This window comes from Thunnus thynnus, chromosome 11 (genome assembly GCF_963924715.1).
Source record: "Thunnus thynnus chromosome 11, fThuThy2.1, whole genome shotgun sequence".
NCBI classification, from domain to species: Eukaryota; Metazoa; Chordata; class Actinopteri; order Scombriformes; family Scombridae; genus Thunnus; species Thunnus thynnus.
The window spans coordinates 6,797,290-6,812,000 of NC_089527.1; the positions used below are offsets into that span (position 1 = coordinate 6,797,290).

At 38.2% G+C, this 14,711-nt stretch overlaps 1 protein-coding gene across 2 annotated transcripts in view; it reads left to right on the forward strand.

Annotated features, from left to right (window-relative positions):
* Positions 1–14,711, forward strand: part of LOC137192352 (nck-associated protein 5-like) — a 98,163-nt gene that overhangs the window by 76,306 nt on the left and 7,146 nt on the right. The window contains exons 10-13 of one of the 2 annotated variants that reach the window (XM_067602950.1): positions 61–175; positions 1,911–1,986; positions 7,913–8,299; positions 14,426–14,521. In XM_067602950.1, coding sequence (XP_067459051.1) covers positions 61–175; positions 1,911–1,986; positions 7,913–8,299; positions 14,426–14,521 — 674 coding nt within the window. The remainder of the gene's footprint in view (positions 1–60; positions 176–1,910; positions 1,987–7,912; positions 8,300–14,425; positions 14,522–14,711) is intronic. The other variant, XM_067602951.1, reaches the window with a different exon arrangement.

A 14,711-nucleotide genomic window follows, 5' to 3' on the forward strand; every position in this document is an offset into this window, starting at 1 on the left:
TGAGTCAATATCAGAAGATCTCAGTATGTAGTGGTTTGTTGACAAACTGCTTTCTTTCAGCTCTGTGGGGAGAAGAGAGTCTCATGATGCAGTGCGGGCATGCATCTCAATGCCCTGCCCAGGAATGTCCCTGAATGAGATACAAAGACACACTGACATCACTGGGGACCCAAAGGTAAATTAAATCATTACCAAATCCAAAACGGTCAATTTCAGTTCTAATCACAAAAATGTCCCTTTACAACAACTCCAGTCCTGTTTTTATGTACAATAAGTTTGTTAACATGAAACAAGAATTGAGCCAGGAAGACACCTTCAAAATCAAAAAGGGAAAATAGAAAGAGATTAGGGATGCACTCAAGACAATCATAGAAATACATGCTGAGGGATTAAATAGCAGAGAATCGCATAACTGTTTTAACAAGTGAGATGTACTTTAGGTTAATTCCATCAACTGTCGCTCAAACCCTCTTACACATAGTTTCATCATTTCATCCTTTATTACCAACCCTTATTTTACTTTTAAATTTATCATAATCTTACATTCGCTGGAGGAGTAAATTGGCACCAGTGGTATCTATAGTTGTGCTGGTAAAAAAATGAACAAACAATTCTGCTGAGGTCCGACAATAACAAAAGCTCTCACCTTCTACTTTACATTTACAGTTACCAAACTAACTGCCAGCCGTATATTGTACAACCTCAAGTAGTGTTACAAATTCCTACCTACTTCTACTCACCTACAGCATAATATTTTGGGAGGATAATGAAGCATAAATTGATTTCCTACCATTTGATACCTGCATATCCTGGAAGTGTGTCCAGCACTCTAGTGGTCTGAAAGGTGCACAACATCAAATACTTGTAACACTTGAAAGACTTAGAGGTGTGGACCTTAGACTGTATATAAAGATGGACGTAGCAACGTGTGATGTCACCCAGCGGTTTACATTGGAGCCAGTTTGAAGCCCAGAGATGCAGCTTATGGTCGGCGCCATCTTTTCTGTTTGGAGCCAGGACCTTCCAAATAAGGAGTGCAGGGTGTCTTTAACGCCCTGGAAACACACCCCGCTACCTCAGACTGAAGCTAATGCTAGTTTATTGGGAACAATACCAATACCACCAGCGCACTTATTAGAGGGCCTGAATTTGAGCAATTAAGACCATAATGAAAAAAAATATTCGTATTTCTAGAGAGAATTTGAGGCTTTTTGAATGCGAGTCAGTAGGAACCAGCATCTAGTGGACATCAGTGGCATTGCACTTCTGCAGTGGCTCCAGCCTCAAGTGGTGGTAGTTGCCTCGTGGTGCAGACCCGGGTATACTGAGGCATCACAACACTTGAACTTACCGGCATTAATCAACAATCCAGCAAATTATCACTTCAAGTATTTGAATGTATCTGGTACCTAATTTAATTTATCTACTTTATTTTTTCACTAGCAGTCTAATACACTATGTTGTACTTTGATTATTATTTATTTATTATTATTATTATAAACACTTCAAAACATGTGCTAATGTGTGCATTAGCATCTCCATGGAATAATGCTTTTAGAAAACATGACATCCCTCCTCCTACCTCCCAAACTCTGAAGAGCGTGTCGAGCATGCCTCCGGTGCTGCGCATCAGTCAAAAGAAAAGGTGATGATATAATGATGTCAGTGGAGCGACCGAAAGATGAAAATGAGGTTATAAACAAAAGCACACAAGCAGAATATGGATTTAGTGGGCACATTATGACTCTAGGTATTGCCAAGGTGTTCATTGTCAGCTGGAGCCACACAGGGATTATTACCAGCAGTCTATTAATGCGTCATAGATAAAACCAAACAATGACACTGTACATGTATAAGTATGAAAGAACATGAAGGTCATTTCTTTTTTGTCCCTCTTCAAAAACACACAGATGCAGATGATGAACCGGAGAGCTGATGGTGAAAATGGATCTGCAGTGAAGAGCCCCAACCAGGATGCAGTAATAGGTCAGACTTGTCTATTCTCTTTATTCTGTGTTGGACAGTAAATAATTCCTAACAGTCACTGCAAATAGTAATGGATCCCTTTTGAACAACTTGATATCAGAAAAACAGAACTAAGCTCACTTACTAGAAATGTTAGCTGTGTCCTTTTAAGCAAATTACCCTTAAGGTTTTATCTGTGCTTACCATTTTACAGTTTGCAGAAAGAAGTGAAGACCAAATATGACAAATATGTGTAAGTCATAAACACAATGAATATGCTGTGAGCAGTCAAACAAACATGCAAAATGCTTAATTTTGCCAGTGTGTGCTTTTTTTCCTCCACATTTATGTTCATTTTATTTGTTCTACCTCTGAATTTATTTATTGCTTTGGGTGGCAATTTGAATCAGGGCAAACAGGAACCATTTCACGGTTGTATTTCATGCAATCTACCCTTTAATGGGGGTATTATATGTAGGCTTGACCGCTCATCTTCACAGATCCATGCACTGAAAATTTGCATGCACAGGCTCATCCAATCAGGATGAACCTATTCATCTGTAAGGGAGTCCGAGCTCCCTCCTGGTCAGGCTTAGCTGAAATAATGGACACACACTGATGAGATGGAGGCGAAAGATGAAAATTTTCACCCATGTACTCTGAACAGAATTGAAATTGAGATTAGGGCTGCAGCTAATGATTATTTACATGATCGATTAATCTACCAATTATTTTCTCAATTCATTAATTATTTGTGTGGTCTGTAAAACCAGCAAACTGTGAAAAGTGTCCATCATAATTTCCCACAGGCCATGGTTACATTTTAAAAGTGTCTTGTTTTGTCCGACCAACAGTCCAATACCCAAAGATAATTGATTTATTATCATAGAGGAGGGTTAAAACCAGAAAATATTCACATTTAGGAAGCTGGAACAACTGAATTTATACCATTTATGTTCTAAAAAATGCTTAAACGGTTATTTGATTATCAAAATCATTGCCAATTAATTTTCTGATGATTGATTAATTGACTAATCATTGCAGATCTAATTGAGATTGAAAGTTAATTCTTGACTTTTCAAACAACAGTTGACAAAAACAAAAATCAATTTGAACTATAAATTACAGAATAGCTTGTGCTGGAGGTCTTGCAAGTCACCCAGTTGGGTCAAAGAGGGTATTGTGTTGTATTGCTGGGAATTTCGGGTCAGTGTGTCAATAAGTCTAAATCCCAAATGGATCCCAACAAACTCGCTATCAGCTTTGATCATGTGGTGCACCATAACAACTCTGTCTCCTAGAAATTAACTTTATAAACTGCTTTATTGTTTTCACACTTACACTGTGTTGGCAAACATTATTGCTGCCTGGATTATGTTCACACATGAATGAAGTTAAGAGGAGGTCGGAGTGGATGGCAGATGGAGTTCAAGACACAAGACTCTGGCACCAGAGACCAGGATTCACATCTTAAGCCCCGATTGTGGTTAAATTTAGGCAACCTTAGTTAAGGGTAAAGATCATAAAAGATGGTGGTTTCACTAAGACTTTGTTCTGTATTAAACCAAAAACATGCTATTTCCCTAATCTTAACCAAGTGCTACCAGTGCCTGAACATAACCATAAAAAGTTTACTAATGCTGTAGTTTCTACTAGCAGATATTGCAAAATCAGATATTTTGGTAGCAAAAAAACAACGACTGTAGGTACTTTGTCTCTGAACATTTCACTCATACATTTTTGCAGCTTGGCAAATATGTTAATTAACAACATTATGTTCCTTTGTTGAGAGAAAATGTCATTCAATCAGCATTACGTTTCTAGCAGAACGTATTTCTGTAGCAATTTTGTCGCATATGAACGTCATTTCTAAGAGACAGGGTTGATCATAATCATCACAGGAGCAAAATGTTTTTGAGGCGGACAGAGAGTCAAACTGTGAAGTTCAGAGAAAAATAACATGTATTGCTACTTTCTTGACTGTGACTGGTCACTAATTGGCGTCGCATCATGCTGCTGCCAGTGTTCTCTACCGATTTGAGTCTAATTATTGGGTCTAGTCTGATCCAGGCTGGCTGTTTTTGGGTCCCTTGGGTCTCTTTTTTTTTTTTCTATAAATCAACTTATGCACATCAGGTTTGGGTAGGTTTTCAATCTGTCTGTTTCTTATTGAGTTCATCATTTTTGGACCAGAAAATATTCAGAATATGACAAAATTGGACCTGGGTTGAGTTAACTCTAAAAATGACACTTCGGTGAAGATGTGAGCTCTGTCACTCACTCATTTCTCCCTCTTAGTTGAAACTAGTGGTGGCAATCTAGTTAAAAAACAGAGAGTGGGCGAACAAGTGGGGGAAACCAGACTGGGAGTAAAACTTTATTTGATCCTTATTTCATTGCGGTCACTTACCAAATTAAAAGGAGCAGATAAAACTCTCCATGTTGCTCAGGTAGGGCACTGGTGACAGACCCCGCTGAAATTTCATTGGCCAGAGTGACACCATCGGTAAGGCGCTGGCTGCAAATATCAGGCATGTTTGACACGGACAGACGCCTGCCCTCAGGGGTTAATCACCTCATTAAAATTTCAGCTCTGCACCAGCTAAGCACGCTCACCCTAGCCACTACTGAGTGAATTGACTTTGCCTTCAACTGTGAGCGCACTAGATTTATCCAGACTTGGTGTAAACTTGTTACCATTATGTAGAGTTGATTTAAGATAAGGTGACACAAACAAAAGTATGTACAGTTCAGCCAATACTGAGATAGCATGTGTTGTTTTAGACTATATTTTGGAACCACATTTGTATTTGTGGCGTTGTCAATTGTCACTTCTATTATCTTTTATTAGAGACATACAACAATATGCAACATACTGCCGGCATTTGTTCTTATACACATGTTGCTGCTGTATTTAAAATATTAAAACGATTGAGTTTGATACGATAGAGAGGGGATGTGAGGAGGACAAAAACCTCATCGTCCATGTTAAAAGCTTGTTGAGATTAATCAATTCTCAGACTCTGTGATTCAGGCTTCCCAGGCAACCATGTCACAGCAGTTCTTGTTAAATTCCAACTAAAGACCAAACTAATCAATAACGTCTCTGTTCTGTCTTCTCAATTCAATTATATGTTCTTGTTTACAACAGGATAAAAATAACCATTTTCATCTGTTTCAAGTCGTGCTTCACTAACTGACATAGGTAATAAGGCTGTTTTTATAGAAATACGTGTAAGAGATGTTGCCACAATCATCCTCTAAATTAAGATATACTGAGCTTGTGATATTTGCACTGCTGGATAGATTGATATTTGCAGCAAATTTAAAATTTAATGCGGGTAATTAAGGCAAGGCGAGTTTATTTGTATAGCACATTTCACACACAAGGAGTGTTTCACATAATGCAAAGTAATATAAGAGCAAGAATAAGAATAATAATAATAAAAACAAGACTGAAAGAAGCAAGTAAACATAATATAACAGTAAAACGATTAGATAAAATAACAAAGCATTAAAAACACAGCAAAAAGGATCAAAATTAAAGTACAGCTCTAAAATTGTATTAAAGGATTTACTAAACTAAATTAAAGAATTTAGCTAGTATGTTGTTTATAACAGAAAAGCCAAAGACTGCATTTCCATGGCAACAAATAGTTTTATTTGTAATACATTTTAATGTATGGTAATTTAGCATAATACCAATTGTAACATGATAATTTTGAAAAACACAAGCAATTTGAGGTCTCTAGTTTTATAATGAAATGGAGAAAAAGAAGAGGAGAGGTGTGAAGTCTCATGTGTGTATGTCTTAATTAATAAAGGGGGAGCAGCTGTTGCTTTTGCTCCAGAGTGTGACTGCCTACAGGTTTCTGCCACAGGGTGCATATTAAAACATGAACATAGCTTCAGGATGTCTTTTCTTATTTTGATTTTGTGCCCAATGGACAGATGGCTGTCTTGATGCATCTTGTTTCTAGATTTCTGCAGCTTTACTGGAGAACAAGAGTTACAAAAAAATAAATGTAAAGATCGTTTGTGTTGATTCATCTGGAAGATTTCTTTTGAAAGACAGTTTATTCTCTGATCAAAATGTAGCTGAAAAGGATACAAACACTACGCATTGGAAATATACAGAGCTTCAACACAGGTTTATCAGTTTAACAACTATGTGATTTAAAGGCTAAAGCTGGCAATTTTCTATATTTTTCTCACTGACAACAAATCTCGTGCAGAGCCAAACCAACAATGAATTGATCTACTCACAAGTAGGGATGTGCAGAGAGCCCATTATTTGTATTTGTATCTATATTTGTTGAGGCAGCAAAATTATTTGTATTTGTATTTGAATAAAAGTGGAAAGTTTAAAAATCCTGTTTTTGTTTTTAGTACACATTTAATTTTAGAGAATTAAAGTGTTACAATAAGTGTTCATGAATAAACTACCTCATGAAGGAGGAGCACTTTGCATGTGTCAGTAGTTCAGCTTTATCTCTGGGGAACACCCCCAACTCCAGGAGTGATGTCCTAATTAGGAAATATGCGTCACGTAGCAGGTGGATGTGACTCCCCTCGTTGAGACCTGCTGATAGACGTAACAGCGGAGCTGAGGAGAGACACTGAGATAGCAATGTAACCGACCTGTGTGCTGGTATTAGACATGTTTTTTTTTTTTTTTTATTCCCAAAAATAAATCATTTTTTAGGCATGTAGCACAACAAGCTAGTAAAGCTGTTAACGGAATCGTGTTCTCGCACATGCTCAGTAGCATCTTCCTTACACAGAACTACTCTCCAGAGACCGAAAACATGATCGCTGTTATTAGTCTTTGAAACCAGTTACTGAACAAACTAATGTGACCATAATCTTTGGGGTGAAGGAACACGTTGCCTAGTGTAGCAGTGTGACTCACTGAAATGTTTTTTATGGTTTTTGGACAACAATGGAGGTCTACAGCACAGAAGAATAAGATATATCAGGCTTTGGATGCACACACAATAATTGTAAGTAAATCAATTCATTGTTGGTTTGCCTCTGTATGAGATTTGTTGACAATAAAAATATAGAAAATCGCCATATTCTCTAAAATTCTGGAGGCACAATGTCAGACTTTTGATTGAACAATGCAAATTCTGCATTTTTTTTAAGTTAAGAAATAATACATACAACATAACTAATAGTTATGATTGGTATATTGCTAAATTAAATACACACATCTGCGGTGTATTTGAGTTTCATTTCATGTGCCATTACATGCATTTCATGTTCACTATGTGATTGATGCATGCTACAGTAGTAGACGCACACCCATTAAACAACATCTGTAACATAAAGCAGTGGTTCAAGTGGGCTTGAATTGCATTGTCTGAGTCGTTCTCTGCGGCAGTGCTATGGTGTAATTAGCAACAACAACAACAACAACAACAACAAAAAAATCATTACCCTGCCTCACATTTATATGTACTTAGATTGTACTGAACCACGAGTTCTCGACTTGGCTCTTAAGAGGAGTGAAAGAATGAGTGGGAAAAAAAAAAAGAACAGCATGTCTTCTTCAACACTTGGATCAGTTGCTTAGAGCTCAAACTAACAGTAAGGATAATGTGGCAGGAATAACAAGTAGGCGTGAGGGAAATAATCAGATGAAGCAAAGAGAGGATGCATTATTATTTATTTGTGAAGCTGAATTCACATCCTCTGTTATAATTTCTACAGTAGCGCTTTATCAGAACGACTTTATTCTGTGAGTGAAACAGTTTTACACAGATTTTTCTTAGAGACACTGGTGCAATAGAGATAATAGACTACACAACATTATTATGTATATATATTTTAGTGTTTTCTTTGGCGCCACTTCAACCATGGTTACCCTGTTGTTTCATTCCTGATATGGTCCCTCTGTTTCCCGCTACCATGAGCCACTTCAACTGTTCTCCTTGTGCCGCAGGCTCCGGCTGCAAGATGCGAACGTTGGACAGTGGAATTGGGACCATCCCCCTTCCTGAATCCTGTTCCTTCTTCTCCTCCATCCTGCACCTCCTCCCCAAATCCTCATCAACCCCAGAACAGTCCCTCAGTCCTCCCAGTATCCCCGGGTCCTCCAGCGAGGAGGTGTCTCCTTCCCCATTACCCCGATGGAGAATACCCTCCGGCTTTAAGGACAGCAGCCATGCAGGGGTGCCGAACTCCCTGTCCGACTCATCCATGACCCATATCCAGTCAGTGCCTTTCCCCACTGTGGCCTTCCTCCAGCCCATCCAACCCCAGTCTGAACCCATTGTGACCTCTGCCAGTGTGTGTGATACCCAGAGCAGGCTACCCAGAGCAACACAAGGTACAGTAAATCCACAAAAGCTCCAGCAACAAGTATAATGTTCGGACCTCAGCAGTAACAATGATGCCAGTAGGGTTTTCTTCTCTCAGTGCTGTGGACTCATCGGATCTCATGCAAGAACATTTTTATGTGCAACTTCTCTCACTTGTGTGAAGTTTGCTCAGTCCAGTGTCAGACGGCATTACACTCTCTTAACTGCACAAACTTGCCATAAATTGCTTGTTTCAACTTAATGAATACCACCTGTACATGAGTACGTGTACATTCATGAGATTTGATCATTAGAGGCCCCTAAATTGCCATATAATGCTACCTGTTCTGCTCCATTTGTGGGTAAATTTCATAAAAATGTTAACCAAGAGTGAAAAGAACTTCACACTGCAGCGATTGAAGTCTCGCTGTTGGAAATCAGCAGACAAAAATGCAGTGTCACACACACTGTGTCTACGCAGGCTGCATAGTGAAAGCAGCACGTTTGAAGAAGCTATAGTGCTCCGTCTGTCTTCCATGATGCGTTCAAGCACAGTATTGGGTGTAGGTCACCTGCGTTTCAGCAGCACTCAGAGCTCAACACACAATCACTGTAGTTACCTGCATAAAATGGAAGAAAATAGACTTGAAGCGCAAAAAAAAAACGCTTTGGTTGACACGTGTAGTGTGAGTGAAACACGAGCCGTCACACATCGATTAAAACAGAAGTGTATTTGTTCTATCAGACGCGTGTTCAACAAACTGTAGACAAGCTGTCATCGTACAGCTGTACCGTGAAAGAAATACATAAGGAATGATTAGACATTAGGCAAGTTAGATACTAAAAAACATGTTGCTAAAGCAAAGCGGTTTATTACATAGATGTGAGGCGGTCATAGGGAATGTGTTAGTCACTTAAATAGACGACTGAAAGCACTCTATTATGGGTGATGAAGACCATGAGGTAGCAAATCTTAGAGGTGTTTTTTACCTGCTATCCTGCCCTGTAAGATAAATATTTGCATGGGGCAAAACTTTAGTATAAATCTACTTTTTCCACAGACTTGCACAGCCCGAGTAGCAGACTTACTGTACGTTAAATAAAGCAGACATCTATAAGTTTGCATATATACCTTTGAAAATTCAACCCACTGCTGGAAAACAGGTAAACATGCTGTATAATACTTTGAATTTCCTCCAAAGTTTTGCATAGGGAACACTATGTGACTGAGTCACAGAGTAATGAGTGCTGAGGTCACAAAAGCGGTTAAACCTGCAACTACTGTCAATCATATGAGTTATCATGCCAAAATTTGTCATTTTACATAAGGGTTTTGTTATTTACATACAGTATTTAAACTCATATTGTGGAGAAAGCCACAAAGTCTATATGTGACTGGAAAGAGAGGCCTGGACCACGTGTAACTTTCATTCATACCCCAAAAGAATACAAATAAACCAGATTAAATGTTTGAATGTTGTCTTTAACCAACAGTACGTGCCAGTTAAGAACATCTTCATCAGACTGGTTCTTGCATGAGGCCAGAGGACTTTCAGGGTTGTAGTCCGATGCTAATACATGTTACACATTTGGATTCATACATTTTGTGGCCATGTTAGAGTTTCCAGTCTACAAAAGTTGCAGTTATTTTGTCAAACTTGTTTTTTGTTTTGGCTGTAGTTGGGAAGGAATCTGCATCCTATTGAAGACAGACATCAGTGACAGAACATAACCTGATATGTAGTTACGAGCTTCAGTCAGTATATCTATGAATTAATACATTAAAACACTTGTCGTTATACATGCAGACAGTATGAATGGACTTCAAGATGTGCTGAATGTTTCTGTATAAGAACAAGCTGTAAATCTTCTTAACGTCTGTCACTCCCACTTCCTTTCAACAACCAAATATCTAATGGAAATCCTGCTCGGATGATTTATTATTAATTTAACCGTACTAAGAGCACTTCAAAGGAGATGGAGATGCTACATTTTCACATTAGGAAATACATTTCATGGAGACTCGGCTCATGTCGTGTTTTTTCTCCATGTTCTCTGCTTTAGTTAGTACGAGGGTGCCAGAGACATTGCATGAATATATTTCTGTATGTATAACTATATGTGATAGATTCCTGAAAGCATCCGTGATCATGGTGTAGTATTACAACGACCAGAGCCTTCATCACTGCACTGATAGCTTTCATGCAGCAGACTCCTTGCAGACATGACCTGCTCAGAATGCTAATCACACAGACTCTGCCCAACAAAAACACTCATTTACACTGTCGAGAGGAAAGATGTATTTTGTATGTTTGTATTTCATCTGCACACTTTCATAAAGACTATAGGAGGGAGATGAACATACATTGATTAAGCTGGTTGCCTCCTTAAAGCAGCTGTGTCGTACTTGATTTACCTTATTATTTGAAATTGATTGACAATCTGATTTCATTCCAATTTTACTTGCTACTTATGTCTACAGGATCCACCTGTGTCGCATTCTGGCTGCTTCACAGCTCTGTTGCAGCTCTGCTCAGTGTTGCCAGATGGGACTGACAAAAAGTAGCCCAACCAAAGCCTAAAAAATGCCCAATCGTCATAAAAAGAGACCAATTTTAAACCTGCAGTGCAGAACTTTCACATATAAGTCAAGTCAGTTTTATTTATACAAGTTATCTCAGGGAACTTTTCATATAGAGCAGGTCTAGACTGTACTCTTTAATTTACAGAGACCCAACATCCCTCCATGAGCAGCCCTTGGCAACAGTGGCAGGGAAAAACTCCCCTTTAGTAAGTAGAAACCTTGAACAGAACCAAACTCTAGGTGGGCGGCCATCTGCTTTGACTGGTTGGGTTGACTGAAAATCCTCAAATAAACTATTGTTATGTAGAAAGTCACACAATTGATTGGCAACTGTTTTCTCAAGGATCTTAGAGAGAAATGTAAGATTATATTTAGGTCTATAGTTGGCTAAAACGCCTGAATCAAGAGTAGGTTTAATTACAGCTACTTTAAAGGACTTTGGTACATAGCCTGTTACTAAAGACAGATTTATCATATTAAGTAAAGAGGTGCAAACTAAGGGTAAGACTTCCTTAAGCAGCCTAGTTGGGATGGGGTCTAAGAGACAGGTTGATGGTTTAGATGAGGAAATCGTTGAAGTTAGTTCAGGAAGGTCAGTTGGAGAAAAACAGTCCAAATATATATCAAGTTTTACAGCTTTTTCTAAGGTTACTGTGGATAAATCGGTGCCTGTTGAGGGCAGGACATGATGAATTTTGTCTCTAATAGTTAGAATTTTATCATTAAAGAAGCTCATGAAGTCGTTACTACCGAGAGCTATTGGAATACACGGATCAGTAGAGTTATGACTCTTTGTCAGCCTGGCCAAAGTGCTGAAAAGGAACCTAGGGCTGTTTTTATTCTCCTCTATTAATGATGAGTAATAGGCAGCTCTGGCATGACAGAGGGCCTCCCTATATGTTTTATCTTGCCAGACTAAGCGAGATTCTTCTAGTTTGGTGGAACGCCAAATCTTTTCCAGTCAAGTGTCATTCACAGTGAACCTGCAGCACTATCAACAAGATTATCAATTTGAGAGGAATTAAAGTTCATCATAAGTAAATTAAATTAAATTTAGCTACAGCACTATCAGATAGACATCTAGTGAAGACAATGGTGTGTAGTCCAGTAACAGGAATTCAAAAGTTTTTAAGTAATGATCTGATAAAATAGGATTTTGTGGCAAAACTATGAAATGTACAATTTTAATGCCGTATGTCAGAACAAGATCGAGGGTGTGATTAAAACAGTGAGTGGGTTTATTTACACCCTGAGAGAAGCCAATTGAGTCTAATAAAGAAATCAACGCAGTGCTAAAACTATCATTATCAACATGCACATGAATATGAAATCACCTACTATAATTACTTTATCTGGACTAAGTTTGATAAAAACTCTGAGGAGGACGGTACACTATAACAAATAGAATTGGCTGTAATGTTTTCCAGGTTGGGTGAGAAAGACTAAGAACAAGGCTTTTGAATGAGTTATAATTAAGTTTAGGTCTGAGTTTGATAATTAGGCTTGAAAATGGCTGCAAGGGAGTGGATTCATTTAGACTGACGTATTCTTCATGACACAGCCAGGTTTCAGTAAAACAAAATAAATCAATATGATGATCTGAGATTAGATCATTTACTAAAACAGCTTTAGATGATAGTGATCTAATGTTTAAGAGTCCACATTTAATTCTCTTATTTTGTTGTACTATTGCAGTAGTGGTGGTTAATTTTTATTAGATTTTTATGTATGACTCCTCTTCTGTTTACTTTAGATTTAATTGATTTAAGTGGTCTGGGGGCAGACACAGTCTCTATGTGGTTTTGGGTGGGTAACTGCTCTAATGGAAACGCAGAGAAGCGTGTAGGACTGCAGCTCTGCCTCCTGGTCTCAACTCTGGATTGTCATGCTTTTGGTCTACTAATAAACTCAGCTATATTTCTAGATATGAGAGCATCTCTCTGATTAAGAGAAGTGTCCATGTTTGTTTAGTTTTCAGGCAACTTCCTGTATTATTAAGTCTCAAGTCAGATATGAGGGAGCTTTCAGAAAATCAGATTTTCCCAGTTGTAGTTGTGACTTGGATGTTGATGTGAACGATATTTACAAGTCAGAAACTCGTAATTCTGATATGACATGAACGCAGCGTGAGCCGACTTAACTCTGTCAATCTCAATCTTCCTCGGATAAGAGGAGGGGCCGATTTATTGGAATATAGCCAACCCAAATGGTGCAAAAAGTACCAAAATGATTTTAACCTGCACAATTAGACAAAAAGTAACCAAACACTGCCTTGTTGCCATTGATGTCCACTGGTACCGTTTCAGAAGTGGAGCATCTGATCTTCAGCAGCCATATTTATAATAGTTTTGAGTTGTTTTGCTGACATTTGCCTTAATTTACAAGCATATTGAATATGCATTTGGTAACAGTTTGTTACCTCTAACTTTCTTTGTGATCACTCATTTATAGCTGATCTCACAGAACAGCGGCTGTTGTTAACCTGCATTTTGTCAGATGACGTAGTGATTATAAAATAATGATTTTAGTTGCAGCAGCAGCTTGGTAATGACTGCTGGTTAACAGGTCATATTTATGAGCAATGATCAAATTTCAAATTACTTATGACGTCTGACAGAAACAGAAACAGAGAAATATGTGAATTAGAGCAACTTTATGGGTGAATCTGGCTGCATTAAAACAATGTGTGTGTTCACAGGAGGAGGCTGAGTGTCAAAACAAATAAATTAATTCAAAACTAATTTTAGTCAACTGTCAATAAATACAGGCATTTATATACATTCAAAAAGTGAATTTCAGAGATGTGAGACATTCCGGGAAAAACAGACCTTGTGTGTAAAGATAGCAGAGTGGACAAAAGAGCCAGAACATGATGCAGCCGGATGATGTGGACACTGCAGGTTAGAAATGCCTCCGGCCACAATGTAGTCCATCAAATGGGCCATGTTGTGGTTGTAATGGGATTAGAGTTCTAATGGAAAAAATGTAATTTAAAATTTAATGATAATTTTACTGCCTGAAAAGAAAAAAAAACATTTGAAAAACAGTTCATCTTTGGGAAAATGTCCAGAATTAAGGCACCGATGCTCCGCTGGACACAGAGACAGTCCAGATTAATAACCTTGCATCAGATTGAGTGCATTTCTGGTTAAAAGTACAGTTCCAGTCAAATGTTTAGACACATCTTCCATTACATTGAATGAGAAAATGTATCCAAACATTTGACTGGTTCTGTATATTTCATTGTTTGTATCCAAAGAGAAAATATTTGGCTGTTTGATTTAAGAGCCCTAAACTGCAAACCTGGCAAACAGAACTCTGGCTTTATTTCAATTCAGTTGTCCCATTAAAGTCAGAATTATAAATTTGTCTTCTTTCAAGATGTCAGCGCCAGCCTCCTCGAGTGTCACTCAGATCTCCTGCCACTTTGAATTCAGAGTGATGGTCCTGCTCTCTTTGAAGATGTCAGATCTCAGTCTGTCAATGTCACTTTGTTCTCCAAACCCCTCTTCATGACAAGAGATAGGATTAAGTCTGACTGCTGAGAAAACCTCGTCTGTGCTTTTTCCAGGTGGAATGGAACCAAAGAAGTTGACCTACATCAAAACAAAAACAAGAGCCGCCCAGAGCCAACAGAAAGAGCAGACGAGACTTCAGCTCGCAAACTGTAAGACACGATGAAACCGACGGCTTTAGGAAAACTTTAGGTTCAAAACATTGTCATGTTCTGCGCCCACTCATCATCAATCACAGTGTTTTTTTCCAGTCTCCACATTTTCATCTTTAAACTTTATTATTCAGCGTTTGACACATAATTTCCTTCTTGCCAAGATATTGAAAAAAAAACTATTCAAATT